The following is a 17,105-nucleotide window of genomic DNA, read 5'->3' on the forward strand; positions in this document are numbered from 1 at the left end:
GATGTCAAGTTCTTTCACATTTTATAATATCACTGCAATTAGGATGCATCTTAAAATCTATGTTGTCTTAGATATAATGAATTTGATTGTTCAGGATTTTGATATCGAATCTTATTTGTGGGTGGCATGAGTATAATACCTTTTTTGTTTGTTTGTTTTAGATTGCAGGCCTAAGTCTACCTCTTCCTCCTAAAAAGTTGATTGGTAACATGGATCGTGAATTCATAGCTGAGAGACAGAAAGGTCTTCAGAACTATCTCAATGTTATCACCACAAATCACATTTTGTCTAATTGTGAGCTGGTTAAGAAGTTTTTAGATCCAAACAACTATTCTGCAAACTACACTGGTAAGCACAGGATTCTATGAGCTGCGGTCACATGGCTAAAGAGGCACTGTATTTTGCTGGACAGCATGTGGGAGAAACTCTACTTCCAAATAGGGAAATTTGTTATAGGATATTATTTATTTACTAAGACTTACTTAATTGTAGTTTACTACAGATGTATAAGAAGAAAATAATTTACTTCCAAAATGTTTGTAATGTCTGCACAGAAAAATATGGAAGAGAAACTATCATGTCTGTATACTTACAGTCTTGTCTTTATTATCTCCCCTGACAGAAGAGAGAGTAAATAATCCACAATAATGTATACAGTGATCCCAATTTGATTTGTGTTTGGCTCTGTTTTTGTATATGTAATATGTAGTGTGTCTGGTTTTCCTGGGAATTTAATTTAAACACAATACTGATTGAGAAGGGTCCTTTCTGTCTTCCCATTTGCTCCCTGAGACCCACTCAGTGCAATGCACAGGAGGTAGTTCTCTTCCGGATCTTTCCTGGATCAGGGCAGCTGCCAAGAGCTGAGGTAGAAAGGGCTTCTCTTCCAATACCGATCACACACAAAGCCGGCATCAAAACCTAAGCCTGATGTCAGCAGAATGAGGAACTAAATATTTAATACACTCTGGTGTGGCTTTGAAGAGACCAATAGAAACTGTTGTAGAACTGAACCAATGAATAGCATTTAACTGATTTGTTAAAAGCCAAACCATGCTTCAGAGGCTTTCTAAGTGGAACTCTGGGTATTGTTAACTTCCTTGCTTAGACAATAGATTGTATCAGATAATTAAGTTCTCAAAACATTGCCTTTGAAGTAATTAGAGGGAGGCATTTTTTTATTCCTGCTTTAGAGAGAGGGAAATAGAGGCCTACTTATCAGGCACCAAACTTTTCTGCATATTGAAATCACCTGGGGAGCTTTAAAAACTCCTAATGCCCAGGCTGCATGCATGCAGATTAAATCACAGTCTCTGTAGGTGGGGCTTGTAGTTTGTAAAGCTCCCCAGGTGATTCCAATATTCAGCCAAGTTTGACAACTACTGCCCTTGAGGCCTCCACTCACAGTGTGGTTCTCTGACCAGCACCATTGGCATCCCTGGGAGCTTGTCAAAAGTGTGGAATTCAGTCCCCATCCCAGACCTCCTGAATTAGGATCAGTTTAACAAGGTCCCCAGGTGATCTGCAGGCACTTGAAAGTGTGAGAAGCCTTTGCTCTAGAACGTACCTGCCATTTTGTAATGGAAGTGCTGCGTGAGGCTGAGGAAAATGCCTTTCCACAATGTAACCAAAAGAAGGAAAGTTTATTTGAAACTCACATTTACTGTAAGTTATAAAATTGAGCACTGAGTTGTTAAAAAGGATTCCATTCTTCCCCCACTCGTTTTTGGTTCACATAAAAGACATCACAGATAGGACTGGGGCTCTTGGGACAGTTCAGATTCTGTCAGAGTAGCATCTTTTGTGCCTTTCATTTCTCCATACTTCCCCATGATTGTTCCTAAAATTGTCAAGACAGCAGGCCATCTGGATCGACTTATCAAATCAGCCCCCACCCAGCCCTGTTCAGTGGTTCGTCTACATCATTTCCTGAGAGTGCCTGCTAGTGTTCTCCTGCGGGCAGGCATCAAGGTGCAGTGCAGATGTGATGATGCCATTCATTCAGCACACACTGACGTGTGCCCGGCTGGGTGTTGGGGATACAGACACAAAGCAAATGTGCTCCTGCTCTCAGGGAGCTTTTACCAGAGCTACATTGAGTCACATGGGGTCAGAGCTGAAAGAGGTCTTAGAGCAGATGTATCAAGACTAACCCTCTCTTTTTACAGATAAGCTAAACTAAGGCCCCCAGAGAGGGAGGGCCTTACCTGGGGTTGCACACTGGAGTGACTTGAGTCTGGTCTGAGTGCTTTGAAGTTAAAATGCTACTCTGCTGCGGGGAGGTTGTCGGATCTCTGTATTTCTTTCTGTACCTCCCCCACGCGCTGCTGCAGTCCTTCATCTTTCCCCTCCCTGCCCCCGGCACGGCAGATGGTCAGGAGTCCAAAGCAAATGTGGGCAGGGGTATAAAAAGACCCCCAGAAACTCCTGCCAGAACCAGAACCAGCCTGATTTATTTTCCCCTTTGAGTGAAATGTCAGGATTTGTCGTGCCTCTAGGCTGACTCACCAGCCACCTCAGGAGAAGGAAGCACAGGCACCACCCATGCCAGCCTGGCAGAACCATTCCCGGCGCCCTGAGGGTCCCCTGCACACCTCCCAACTTCTGGCACTTCTCTAAGCAGGGCCAACCACTTTTCTCTTTCCATGTGGGCAATGTTTCTGCCTCCTCTCATTTTCCAAACAGTCTGAGGTCACCACCAAGCTTCACTTCAGCAGGATTTGAGTTCTGTGTTCAAGTGGTGGCCAAAATCAACAAAGCACTTTTCCTGTTTATTGCTCTGAGGTTGAGGCTGCTTTGTGGGAGGGAGACTGTGATGCCTTCCTGGTCACCAGGGAATGGGTAACCAGGAGTTCTCAGGACATCAGCAGCTGTCTTCTCTCTTCCCTGCAGCCCCAGCTTGGGATTGCTGAGCCTTTCTTTCTTTTTCTGGTTTTCTCCAAACGAGCAAATCCACAGAAAGGAAATATAGGCCCTCAGTCTTCTGTGGAGTTGTGAGGTGTTCATTTGAATTAAAAAGTCTAGGCTGAGCGCAGTGGCTCATGCTTGTAATCCTAGCACTCTGGAGGCTGAGGTGGGAGGATCGCTTGAGGTCAGGGGTTCGAGACCAGCCTGAGCAAGAGCAAGACCCTGTGTCTACTAAAAATAGAAAAATTAGCCTGGTGTGGTGGTGCGCGCCTGTAGTCCCAGTTACTTGGGAGGCTGAGGCAGGAGAATCACTTGAGCCCAGGAGTTTGAGGTTACTGTGAGCTAGGCTGATGCCACAGCACTCTAGCCTGGGTGACAGAGTGAGACTCTGTCTCAAAAATAAATAAATAAATAAGTGAAAATGAAAAGTCTAACTGAGAGCCGGCTATTGTACAGGGAAAGCAGGTGTCTCCCAGTCATGAGGTGTTGAGAATCTTGCACCCCGCCCTTATTCATCTTATTAACAAGGCGCTTCCGTCATTTAAAAGCCTTATTGCACTGTAGCCATCTTCCTACCTCAAACCTCATATCCCCTCAGAGTAAAGCGGTTTTCATGTCCACACAAAACTCATTTGGACCAGAAATCAAGAAGCCTGGATCCGGGTCCCAGCTTTGTCATCACCAGCATTTCCCTCTGTGGGTCTCAGGGTCCTGACCTATAAAACAAGCAGGTGGGAGGGGGAAGTGGACCAGGGAGTGCTGCAGTTGCCTTGTAATCTTAAACCCTGGGAATCTCTTGACTAGGTAGAATAGTAGTGGGCTCCAGGATAGAAGGAAGGAGGGATTGGGGTGGGGGTTATTTTCAGAACAAGAGCAGGATGTTTTGGAGAGGTTCAGGCCTCTCTGCAACACGACCTGCCGTAGTAGACTGGGGTCTGGACCCCAGTTCCAGGCCTGCAGGAGACAGTGTTTGTTCTCTGCAGTCACTCCATGGGCCTAGGATCCAGGAGTTCAAAGAGTGCACACAGTGAGGGCACCGCGTACATCTGAGCTCTGTGGGAAGCACAGGATGGACTTGAAGGCTTTGCTCTGCATTTCCTGTCTCCAGCTTGTTTATCAGTGCTTTTTCTGAGTGTGCAGTTTTTCTGCGTGTGTCAGTCAGTATTAAAGAAACAGAGGGCAGATGCCTTGCTTTTCATGGAGTTCATGTTCTAATGAGAGAGAAGTTCCACATCCATTGAACATGTATTGAACCCTTTGTTCTTGCTTCATCAAATATTTATTGAGCACCCGCTATGTGCCAGGTGCTATGTATATTGCAACAAAGAAGCAATAGGCCCCCCACCCCCTACCCCAAGACACTTACTCAGGGAAATTGACAGGTGAAGGCTGTGGCAGGACAATAGGCAGCACCTTGGGGATGAGGGTGGGGGCACAGATGATCCAGACCTAAAGACAGAGGAGGGCTTCCCAGTAGATGTGATACCTACACTGAGTTCTGAGGGCTGAGTTGAAGTTAGCCAGGCCAAGAGTCAGGGGCCAGTGCTCCAGGCAGAGTAGCTTGAGAAGAGAGAGAAGTATTTCCATATGGCTTTGGGCTTTACTTAGATTAAGATGTATCCTTCCAGCCAGAGTTTATAGTCAAGAGGAAGAGAGTAGCCCTAATACAGGACTTACAGTGGGTAGTCCCATTAGAGAACAACAGACAGAGCGCTGGGAGTGTACAGAGGAGAGGGGTGGAGGGAGTCCTGGCTAGGGGAGTAGCAAATTTGGTCTGAGTCTTGAAAGATAGATGATGGGTCAGATGGAAAATGCCAAGGGAGTGGGAGCAGGCCAGGCTTTAGGGCCCATAGTAGGCAAACCTAGAGTACAGCGAGGCCCCACCCACTGTAGAAGATAAAACCAGAAAGGTAGGTTAAAGCCAGAGGTAGGCTGAGTACTAGGTTTAGAAGCTTGATTCGGTAAGGAATTGGGGAGCCAGGAAAGCCTTCTAAGCAGAGGAGTGGATGTTTAGGATTGAAATATGTTGCCTGAGTCTGGGGAGGGAGGAGATTAACATTGGGAACATGGTAGTCATGCAGTTTATTTGACAATAAATCATAGTTCAATGGGAAGAAAATGTCCTTTCTCAAATTTCTTGACTCCTAAGGTGAAAAAAAAAAAAAAGGCTATTTCTCAGTCCTTAGTTTATCAGTAACAAATCTAGAGAGTTCCATTTGTTCACAGCTATTTTCCCCATTCCTAAAACAATGTATGGCACATAGTAGCATGCAGTAAATATTGTTGAATAATGATTTTGTGGAGAATTATGAGTAACGGTTAGTTTTGAACAACTGTCCTTGCAGTCTCTTGGAATGACATTGCACGCATTAGAAAATTATTTTTCATGGTCCTTCTCAAAGTTGATATGAATAATTTTCACTTAATTCGTTTTAAGTTTGTTTATGTTCAAGCTATTATATTTGGGAGATACTAAAAACACTTTATATTGGCACTAATTATAGTGGACGTACAGAGTTCCTAGTGTTGACAATGAAAATTTATAGTTTCTGCTATACCCAGGCCCTCCCAATGGTTTGTCACATGTTGGGGTAGTTAGAACAAGGGTGAATGGAGCCAGTTTTGTATTTGGTCATCACATATTTTTTGCTGAGCAGAAACCAATGACACTTTACATATTGAGTCAGTAAACAAGTAGCTAGTAAATTGTTTTCTTCTCCAAATCTTTTAACTCAAAATGTACTATAAAATATATCAAGATGATACTGTTTGCCAAGCTCTTGGCATGGTAATTTCAAACAAGGTCATTTTGACATATGGAGAACATTCCTGCCCAATCTCTTATGCCTGGAATGTAATTAATGGTAGGCAGAAGTGAAATTCCACAGTACATTTGGAGGATTGCTGTTCGCTTTCAAGGATCTGGAGTGGTTTCATTTACTCTCTGCATTGAGGGGAAATGGCAAATTACAGATGTTGCTTTTTACAGGAAATGTAAAAGCACAGTTATTCTGATAATTTCTTAATACAGCAAACGTTAAAGAACTTCCTCTTCTCATTGTTGTCTTAAAAAGGGGAAACGTGCTCATAATAAATGAACACGAAAAGAAGGATGGATTTTTTTTTTTCCAGTAAATAGGCACTCAGCGACTTCCCATAATAGAACCGTGTTGTTGCTGTACACTGGCTTTTATTTCCAATATATGTTTAAGGCTAATCACTTTTTTGTTGATGAAAGCTGTAATTCCACGAGGAATGAAGATGGGATAAATATCACTTGGGGTGACGTTAAATGCTGAGCTTAGAACATGTTTTGGGTTGTGGGCTTGGGTTGTAGTATGGTGCATATATTGACTTCTTGGGTTTGACCAGTTAGTTTACATATTTTAGATTTTCTAGTTTAAAAAATATATATTTTTCATATTATTAATAATTATGCTTTTTAAAATATACTTTTAATTTTGGAATAATTTTAGATTTACTTAGAAGTTGGAATGATACTACAGAGAGTTTCCATATACTTTTCACCCAGTTTCCCCTAATGTTAACATCTTATATAACCATGGTACATTTATCAAAACAAAGAAATTAATATTAACGTGTTACTATTAACTGTAGGCTTTATTCAGATCTTTACCAGTTTTTCTACTAATGTGCTTTTTCTGGTCCAGGATCCAATCTGAAATCCCACATTGCTTTTAGTTTGTGTTCATATATTTATATATTTTTAGTAATTAAGTTTTTTAAGAATGTGATAGACTATAAGGATTTCATTTACAAGAATAATGTTTTAAGCATATGGCTCTTTCCTGATATGTTTGACTAATGAGTTTCTAAAATGTCATTGCAGAGATTGCCTTACAACAGGTTTCCATGTTCTTCCGATCAGAACCAAAGTGGGAGGTGGTAGAACCATTGAAAGACATAGGTGAGAAACTGGCATGCCCATTCTGTTAAAAAGACAGATCACAGAACTGGATTCTTAGTCATGCTTTCTGATACGTATCCCAAGAACGCTCTTGAATGCAGGTGACTTCTTTTTCTTTTTGCCTCCCTACTGCTTGAAGATACAGTCCTTAACTTTTAATACTTAATGAATCTTGGTTAAAGCCCCATCAGAGGATTTGGATGATAGTAGCTTTCAGAACTACCATTCATTCCTCATTTATCTTTTTTTACTAAATCTAAACTGAAGTGCTGTTTTTCTACTATTTCCATGAATATAGTGATTTCTTTATTGGTTGTTTTAGTGTAGCTTTTCCTACGCCAAAATTATCAAATTGTTCTCTTATTGGTGCCTACATAGCTGTGGATAATATTGCCAAACTTAATTTTTATTTACTTAATGAAACATATCAATTATTGCAAAATTATGCAGCTATTAACACATTTCTGCTTCTATGGCAGGTTGGAGGATAAGGAAGAAGTATTTCTTGATGAAGATTAAAAATCAGCCAAAGGAACGGCTAGTGTTAAGCTGGGTAAGCTAGTAAGCTAGTTTGTTTATTGTTTTTTTTTTCCTTCAGTCTCATTTTAGGGGCTTTAGATGGGTTAATGGTTGCAGATTCGACAGAAGAATGGCAAAATTGTACTATAAAGGCTTTACTGATGATGTAAAGGCTTCCTTGGTCCCACATCAAAGGAGAGTCATTTTAAGTCACTTTGCTATGCATTTGGTTATAGAGATGTAATTATATTTGGTCAATGAGGAAACATTTGGAAAGAAATAGTAATCACTTAAAATAGATCCTGGAATCTCTTCAGGGTTGACAGTTTTGGAGTTTACCTCCAAAAAAAAAATACTTGGGCATTACTTTATCTCTTCAGTTTGGGAGTTTTAGTGATATATTTGGTTAATGGAATTAGATAAGATTATAGTTAAGTCCTAGTATTTTTATATACTACTCTCCAGAAAGGTCTTGAGGCAGCAAGATTTAGTGTGATTTTTCCTCTTTGGTTTACAGTCATTTATTTGGACAAATAAAATTAAAGAGACTTACAAGTAATTTTCCTTTTGATGACCAAAGCAGTACCCTGAATTATTTCCTCCCATGTTTTCAGGCTGACCTTGGCCCAGACAAATACTTGTCAGATAAAGATTTTCAGTGTCTAATCAAACTTCTTCCTTCCTGTTTGGTGAGTACAAGTCCTTCTGTTATTGTCAGTGCTGATCACAGATTCGCAATGTTTTTTGTGGGTAAACATGGACAGAAGAGCTGGAAATACTATGTAGGCCTAAGACAATAGAAAGGTACAGTGGATTTCGGTTCAGACTGAAATTGTGCAGAGCTACTCCCATAGATAACAGGCCATTTGAAATGGCATTCATGACAATGTGCACAATCCATGAAATGTGGTAATTTAAATATAGCCTTTGTGTTTTAAGCAAATATCAGAGTAGGAAAGCAGCCACTTCTCCGAGCCTCTTGTTCTTGGTGAGGGTGTTTATATCAGTGGAACTGAAATATCTGTTTCTGGCCTGAGAAAACAGAACTCATAAGGATGTGGATGAGCTGAATGAGGGAAAGGCAAAATAGCCATTTTGCTGTCTGAGTTACTACTCTCACAGGCTAACTAGTTGGCCTTTCGGAGTACATGGCATTATTTATGCTAATACACAATTGGAATCCAGGGCCCTCAGTGGAAAGAACCACACTGATGTATTTCAAAATATGTGCACATTATTTTCAGCAAAAACTAATCTGGCCAGGAAATTGAATTCGTGTTGATGTTCTTTATCTTGTTGTCTGCATGAGGATGCAGGTCCTCAGAATGAGGCACTCATGGACTGAGCGCAATTATGCTGACTTGTCCACTTAGGTTGCAAAGTTCATCTTTGAAGATACAGTGTCTTGTCAAACTAGCAAAACTAAGCTTTTAATGAGGTGTAATGCGTGGCCGAGAAAAATGCTACGAACTTCAAGTTTGATTGGGTATGCAACACAGGATGTCAGCACCCAGTTCCAAATTTCCTTTTTCTTTTCTTTTCTTTTCTTTTCTTTTCTTTCTTTCTTTCTTTCTTTTTTTTTCTTTAGAGACAAGGTCTAGCTCTGTTGCTTAGGCTGAGGTACCGTGGCGTGAGCATAGCTCACTGCAACTTGGAACACCTGGGCTCAGGCCATCCTCCCAGCTCAGCCTCCCAAGTAGCTGGGACTACAGGCATGCACCACCACACCCAGCTAATTTTTAAATTTTTTGTAGAGACAGGGTCTCATTATGTTGCCCAGGCTGGTCTCAAACTCCTGGCCTCGAGAGATCCTCCTTCCTTGGCCTCCCAAAGTGCTAGGATTATAGGTATGAGCCACCGTGCCCATCTAAATTTCTTTTAATGGATATGCTTTATAAAAAAAGATAGTATAGCCAGGTGCAGTGGCATGCACCTGTAATCCCAGCTACTTGGGAGTCTGAAGGAGGATCACTTGATCCCAGGAGTTCAAGACAAGCCTGGGCAACATAGTGAGACCCCATCTCTAGTAAAACAATAAAAAAAAATAAAAAGTGCGTACAAGTGGTGCATATTAATTGTAGAATAGTCAGAAGACACAGATAAGCAAAAATAAGAAAGTAAAACTCACGTGTAATCCCAATCAACCAGAAGTATGAACCAAAATGTTGAGTTACTACTTTTCTAGAATTTTTATGATTTTTTGAAAAATTGTTACGTACATAGTGTTTTAAAATCTGATTTTTTAAATTTTTTATTAATGGTGTACCATGAGTATCTTTAGTTGTCAATAAATATAGTAACGTATCATTATTACTGGCTGCATAGAATTCCCATTGGCTGTGCCGGGCTCTGTGTCTCACATTGAAAGGATCCCTTGAGGCTAGGAGTTCAAGACTAGCCTGAGAAACATAGCAAGACCCTATCTACAAAAAATAGAAAAATTAGCCAAGCATGGCGGCCTGTACCTGTAGTCCCAGCTACTTGGGAAGCTGAGGTAGGAGGATTGCTTGAGCCTGGGAGTTTGAGGTTACAGTGAGCTATGATGATGCCACTGCATTCTACCCCAGGTGACAGAGTGAGAAATTATCTCAAAAAAAAAAAGAATTGTCATTGGCTGTACTTTAGTTTATTCAACTAATCTTCTACTAGACATTTGGATCACCCTGCCTTTTGCTCTTATTTAAAAAAAGAAAATAAAAGCCATAGTGAACAATTTTAGCTAAACATTTGTACCCATCCTTGATTATTTTCTTAAGATAAATACTTATAATTACTTAATAAGTAATGTGTAGGGAGATATTTTGAGACTACATAAATATCCTGTTCTTTATCACAGTTTTAGCATTCAATGTGATATTCTAACTCTATCATTCCTTCCGTTTTTGTTTTTTTTTTTTGAGGCAGACTTTCACTCTGTCACCCTGGTTAGAGTGCAGTGGTGTCGTCATCATAGCTCACTGCAACCTCAAACTCCTGGGCTCAAGCAATCCTCCTGGCTCAGCCTCCCGAGTAGCTGGGACTACAGGTGCACACCATCACGCCCAGCTAATTTTTCTATTTTTTATAGAGACAGGGTCTCACTCTTGCTCAGGCTGGTCTTGAACTCCTGACCTCAAGCAACCCTCCCGCCTCAGCCTCCCAGAGTGCTTGGATTACAGGCGGAAGCCACCTCATCCGGCCGCCTTCTGTATTTGTTAGTTGGCATTCTACCATAAAGAAGAGCTTCTGTTCTCCCCACTTTATGTATTTATATAAGTATGGACTCAAGCACTTTTATTTTACTCATTGAGTTTCTTTTGGGGGTGATGAAAATGATCTGTAATTAGACTGTGTGATGGTTGCATAACTGTGTGAATATACTGAAAACCATTGAATTGTACACTATAAATGGGTAAATTATAATGATATGGAATTACATCTTAGTAAAGCTGTTAAAAAACAGCAACCATTTAGATGTGATGATCAGGAGAAACTTCATGATCAATTACTCTATTTTCCTGGGTATACCCTTCCACCCCTCAACCTACTCCATGTCAGCCCTCAAAAATCCCTGTGTGGCTCAGCTCCCATGGGGCTTTGAATTTTCATGATTGCTCCTTTGTGCTAATGAGCATCGAAATACCTGTCTGGAGCCAGTTTGTTTAATGTAACCAAAATTCTATTAATAGGTCATATGGGTACTTCCCTTTTAGTCATTAAATAATTTGTCTTTTCCCCACTCCACTTGGTTGACGTCAGTGTCCCCATCTGAGAAGGACACTGTGAATCATCATATTGCAAACTTCTGTAGAAAGGCAGGAAGATTCATGCCAGCTGCTTTGGAAAAGGGCTGAGATGCCAGAAGATGCTACTTTTGCTTGTTTTCTGGCCGTCATACTCCCTGGCTTGGCACCCAAACAGCAGTGTGGAATGTTAGGCAAAGCTGTGAGCAAAGACACGTTTATCCTGATCCCCACTTGCCTGTTCTGAGGTTTGGCTGTATTCTTTACTGATTTACAGAGGCAGAATATTAAAACCATTATTCCAAAAACTCAGACTTTTTCTCTCTTCCACCACACTTTTGCCCAACTATGAGAACGCACACACCAACGCAGATGCTTCACATGTAGAGCTTAGCAGGTCAGTTATCCACTTTGTTTTGTCACTACAATTAACACCCCTTCCCCCATCTGAAGAAGAAGCAACTAGTTGATCATCTAACAACTTGAAAATGCCCTGTGTTCAGGGAATAGCACCATATTTGTATGCAACTAAAAGGTTGCACTTGACTCTGCATAACTAGAACCTGGATCTAAAAAGACCTAGATCCTAATGCATCTCAATGTGAATTTCTTTTTTGTTTTGGCAGCACCCTTACATCTATCGGGTTACCTTTGCCACAGCTAATGAATCCTCAGCATTGCTAATTAGGACGTTTAACGAAAAAGGAACTTTGAAGGATCTGATCTATAAGGTACTTGTGGTGCAAGTTCATGGTCATAAAGAAGTTCTCAAGTCCCCTTAAAACCTGTTATTGATACTTAATGCCTTAGGTTCCAGATGCCCTGAGGATTTTATTTTAATTTTTATTTCATTTGGAATTTATTTTTCTTCTATTAATAGTAAAAATTATACCCAAAAGCATTCCTTTCCCCACACCAGGGAAGGTTGAACATTTAATGAATATATTCATTACATTGTAGGCTGCTCTCTTAGGTCAATTTTAAAGTTTGTATCTTGCACTTAAGAAAATAATACTGAAGAATTCTTACACTATTCAAGACTTTGGGATCTGCTAAGGCCAAGACTAGGCACATCTTCACTGGGCTAGAGAAGGGACGGAACCCAGGTCAGCCTCTTTTTATCAGCTACACAAACCGTTGTATTTTAAAAACCCATATCCTTCAGCCTGGCCATCTCTGGTGCCCCCAGCCTTTATAAAGTTGTGCCTCTTCTTTTCCAAAGGCAAAACCAAAAGACCCATTTTTAAAGAAGTACTGCAACCCTAAGAAGATTCAGGGCCTTGAACTCCAGCAAATAAAAACATACGGACGACAAATATTAGAGGTAAGAAGTATTTTTCTTTAAGTTACATTGGAATTTCATCCAAAATCATATTATGCTTTAGGAAAAGTTCTCAGGCAATATCCAAAATTGCTTAAGTTGTCTGATTACTTATAAACTGATGGCATTGTCATATTTTACCCCAACAAGCAAATATTTGAGATTAAGGTAACAGTAATTTAGATCTACAAAATTCCAAAAGATTTAGCGATTGGAATTTAGTGTCTGAATTTAAGAACTTCATTGTGTGTGGATATCAACTTTTGTATTATCTTTGATTGATCTTTATCTCTGTGCCAGGATATTTTATTTTGTTATGTCATGTACATACCCATATGGCTCCCTTACAGAAGTGTAACCAGCAGTGAAAGCCTTTCCCACATCACCCTCTAGATCAGTATTCTCCAGGCTTCTGGGATTGTGCAACCTTATCATAACCAATTTAAGCATAATGCCCCCATGTTATATGTATATTTAACTATAAATTATATGCATGTACAACTACTAATATTATTTTGTACATTTTAAGTTTAAAAAGAATAAGATTTTTTAAAAGCAACAACTAACGAGAGAAGTTGTAGTATTTCCTTCCAGTCCTCGGTGGGTTTCCCTGGGCTGGTGCTCTAGCTCACCAGGCGTTTGTAAGGCTGTATCCGGCCATCTCTATTACTGGGTGAGCCACTGTTTATTTAAATGGCAGCTGAAAAGTTTGCTTCTTTTTGTGGGAGCTTGTTGTGTGTTTCTATTAATAAATAGCTAAATACATTCTGAGGAGAGATTGGACTAGAGATATTTTTAATTCAACCCTTTTTTTCTGAAAAACTGGTGGAAGCACTGATATGATAGCTCTCAGAAAGTGCTTAACGCAGAGCCTTTTGGCATCAAAGTCATTGACTCTAAGCAGACACAGGCTGCATCTCTGTTCTTTGGAAAAGAGGGAGCTTGGTGGTGTCTCACAGCCTCACAACTGGAAAGCATTCAGCTTCGCTTCCTTTTCCAAAGAAATGGGTACAGGTGGCATTTTTCTTCAGGAATCTCCCCAGTGATCTGTTTGATTTTGTTTCAAAATATATTGACTTGAAAAACAAAGTTTAACTTGTCTTGTATCTGAGTGAGTTGGCAGGGATATATAACCTATACATATTTTTTAATAGGTATTAAAGTTTCTTCACGACAAGGGCTTCCCTTATGGGCATCTTCATGCCTCCAATGTGATGCTAGATGGGGACACTTGCCGGCTGCTAGACCTTGAGAATTCCTTATTGGGCCTTCCATCCTTCTACCGATCTTATTTCTCACAATTTAGGAAAATCAATGTAAGTTGCTAAAGTCATGAAGCAGCAGATTCACTGTTAGGTGTAAATTATCCCCATGGCAGGACCCATGCCCACGTAGGAAATACGCACTAAGCTGTGAAAGGTACAGTGGGGTAGGCTTTGCCTCTTTTCCCCGTTTGTCCCATGGAGCACTGCCGTAGTTCTGAGAGGCTACGTTTGAAGTGGTGGATGGGGTAAGGAGCAGAGTAGAAGCACTGACTGAAAGACCTTCAAAGGTAGGACGAAGACCTCAGGTCAGAGCAGTACCTCGTAAGCTTTTACAAAAGGCTTTGGAGTTTCGTTTTCACTACCAATTAGGAGTGGGGCTGCCCCTGGGCCTTATTTCTCAGAGGAAGCCTGGGGCAGGAGCATTGGGATCCACAAAGCCAAACTGAAGAATGAACGTGCTGCTGCTCTGTTTTTTCCACAGACGTTGGAAAGCGTGGATGTCCACTGCTTTGGCCACTTACTATATGAAATGACTTATGGACGACCACCAGACTCGGTGCCTGTAGACTCCTTCCCTCCTGCCCCGTCCATGGCTGTGGGTCAGTATGGGACGGGGAGGCTTCTTCTGGGCCCTGGTCTGTAGAGCTAGTCACCTCTTTCCGGAGTCCAGGAAAGACCCAGAGGAAGTTGCCATCCTCCACAGCCAGAAATTCTTATCCAACTTAAAAGTAGATCACATTTGAGTAATTTACTTAAATGCACTTCAGTAGAAATTGAGATGGTTTGTCCATTTGTCAGAATATCTGAAATCTTCCAGGAACTTTTTGTAAAGTACATTAGCATTTTGGAAGCAGGAGGACATAAAGAGAAGTATGGCCAGTGTGAGTCTGATGCAGAGGCAGAAGCCAGGGCCAAGCAGCTGGAAGCCAATCTTGAGGACTCGGGTAGGTGTCAGACCAAGGCTGGAGTGGGACTTGCAAGGAACAAGGAACCATAGGCTGGAAGCGCCATAGATAAGAGCCCACTGAGCCCAGACGTAGGGCAGGCAGCAGAAATGCAGACACCCAGACAAATTGGATCCAGGAGCTCTTTCAGCATTACCTGAGGGGCTGCGGAAAGCTGGGAGACAGGCACCTTTAGGAAGGAGGGACATAGGAACTGGTGCAGACTCATCCAGGGACCCTTTCATCCCCTCCACAGCCAGCTCAGAACTGATGGCCAGAGCAGGGGGGTGAGAAGATGGGTAGCCCTTGGGCCACTGTGCCTTGGAGGCGTTGAGTCAACCCTCCTCCACCAAGTGTTACTGTGTCAAATGAGGCAGTTCAAGAGAACAGGCTCTGGGACTCGTGTGTTGCATTTAAACAGCTGAAACTGAACAGTGACCTGTGGGTAGGAAAATCTGGCTGCTTGTTTATAGCACCCAGAGTGTCAGATGATGAGATACCAACAATTGGCATTTGTGTGCTGGTTTTGATTAAAAGCAGGCAAGCAGCAAAATGTCTTTCAAGTTCAGAATTTTACTCCTGTGTAGTGTTGACTTCTCTTTTAAGAGAACAAACACTTTTATGAATGGTATCTTGAATCCTTCCTCCAATTACCTTTGAAATACATCTAGCTTTCTGTCAGCATGTGGTTTCTAAGCCCTTTCTTTTGAGTCATCAGTAACACCAGTGTTGCCAGCACCCCCCTCCCCACGTATGCCATCTGTCTGTGTGTGAAGAGTTTTGACACTGTCCTGATCAGCCTGCAGACAGTTGCTGCAAAGCAGTGTCAAACTCTTCATCAGCAAGTGGATTTGCCAGTGTGTTCTGTGGAACTAAAATGTGTATCTGTTCATTTCAAGTGGCCGTGTTGGAGTCTACGCTGTCTTGTGAAGCCTGTAAAAATGGCATGCCTACCGTCTCCCGGCTCTTACAGATGCCGTAAGTCAATCATATGCACTGGTTGTAATCTTGATAACTGTGTTGAACACCGGACCACTGTGCCCAAGCACCTGGCACTGCAGTAAAGACTCAGTTGCGGTCCCTGCAGAGTCAGAGTGACCTGCTTGCTGACGGGCGCTTGCAGCGTGGTATCATGACACTTTCATTGTGACCTCTCTGCTCTTAGTCTGATTGCTTTCCTTTGACATCAGTGTTGTTTTCACATGTGTCTCTCCTCTGTCAGCGTTAGCAGTGTGCGTGTATATGTGTGGCAGCCCCCAGCTCAGGAAATACCTCCCTCAGTAGCGCCCTCCCCAGTGTCTCTCTTTTCTGACCCGGAATCAGCAAACCAGTTGGCCTCCATCTGTGGATAGTTCACGGGTCACGGGGCCTTGGAGGGTCTGCCCTCCAGGAGAAGGGCAATGTGTTTCTGGGCCCTCATGCTTTTGTTAATTACTCGCTGAGTACTATTTATAAAACATCCAGCATGTACCAGGCACTGTGCTAGGGACTTAGAGCTCAGAAGACATTTTCTCTTAAACAGGGTTATGAATAGTTCATCGAGGCAGTTGAAATAGTACTTTGGGGCCTTTCCTTTAGGTACATTCTCTATTCCTGCATGGAGAGGCAGCAGAATGGTTAAGAAGGATGCAGCTGGGGTCAGACAGACCTGGGGGTGGATCCCAGCTTCACACTTCTACCTGGGTGACCTCAGGCAAGGTTCCTAACCTCTGCAAGTGGCATTTCCTGAACTGTAAAATGGGGTTGATGATAATGGTCCCCACCTCAGAAGATGGTGGGAGGATCCATTGAGGTGATTCCTAGGACAGCGCCAGGCACTTAAGCAGCACTTATAAAGTGTTAGTTATGCTTAATATTGATTCAGCTTATATTTTTCGAGTATCATGTACCAGCCAATATACCCCATGCTTTGTCTATGCCAGCTTGTTGTATAACAGATATACTCTGGAAACAATAATATGGGGAAACAAGGCAGGGGACAGCTTGACGTGCATGCAACCAGAGTTCAGAGGAGGTAGCGATACCTTCAGATTCCTTGTTCTTTCTTTGCACAAGTGTTTAGAGAGGCTCTACGAGAGACCAGGTGCCATTCTAGGCCCTGGGGAGGCTGTGATGAACAGAGGAAACCAAGCCCCTGCCTTGTGGCTATGACATTCTAATGTTCAGCAGACATTGGAGCATCCGTCTCCAGTCCATCAACCATTAATCACAATGTGAATATGGAAAAATAGATCCAGTTTGGAAAACAAAACAAATTTCTCATAAACAAAATGCACTTCTATAATAGTTAGGGAATGGCCTGTATGCAGGTTGATTTACTTGAGTTTGCATTTGCACTCCCCACTCCAAAGCTCTCACATTTTTCTCCCAGTCTTCCAGTTCTAAAGTGAATCCAAGCCCGGGCACAGTGGCTCACACCTGTGGTCCTAGCATCTGGGGAGGCCAAGGCTGAAGGATCACTTGGATCCCAGGAGTTTGAGGTTGCAGTGAACTATGATG

General features: G+C 41.9%; 1 protein-coding gene across 3 annotated transcripts in view; it reads left to right on the top strand.

Annotated features, from left to right (window-relative positions):
* The window catches only part of PXK (PX domain containing serine/threonine kinase), a 93,580-nt gene that overhangs the window by 57,191 nt on the left and 19,284 nt on the right, over nucleotides 1–17,105 (top strand). For all 3 annotated transcript variants that reach the window (XM_012664662.1, XM_012664738.1, XM_012664814.1), the window contains 9 exons: nucleotides 162–348; nucleotides 6,758–6,835; nucleotides 7,315–7,388; nucleotides 7,969–8,043; nucleotides 11,703–11,807; nucleotides 12,299–12,400; nucleotides 13,552–13,713; nucleotides 14,144–14,261; nucleotides 15,506–15,584. In XM_012664662.1, the coding sequence (XP_012520116.1) occupies nucleotides 162–348; nucleotides 6,758–6,835; nucleotides 7,315–7,388; nucleotides 7,969–8,043; nucleotides 11,703–11,807; nucleotides 12,299–12,400; nucleotides 13,552–13,713; nucleotides 14,144–14,261; nucleotides 15,506–15,584 (980 nt within the window). The remainder of the gene's footprint in view (nucleotides 1–161; nucleotides 349–6,757; nucleotides 6,836–7,314; nucleotides 7,389–7,968; nucleotides 8,044–11,702; nucleotides 11,808–12,298; nucleotides 12,401–13,551; nucleotides 13,714–14,143; nucleotides 14,262–15,505; nucleotides 15,585–17,105) is intronic.

The sequence above is a fragment of the Propithecus coquereli genome, unplaced genomic scaffold (assembly GCF_000956105.1).
Source record: "Propithecus coquereli isolate 6110/MARCELLA unplaced genomic scaffold, Pcoq_1.0 Scaffold1, whole genome shotgun sequence".
In the NCBI taxonomy this organism is placed as follows: Eukaryota; Metazoa; Chordata; class Mammalia; order Primates; family Indriidae; genus Propithecus; species Propithecus coquereli.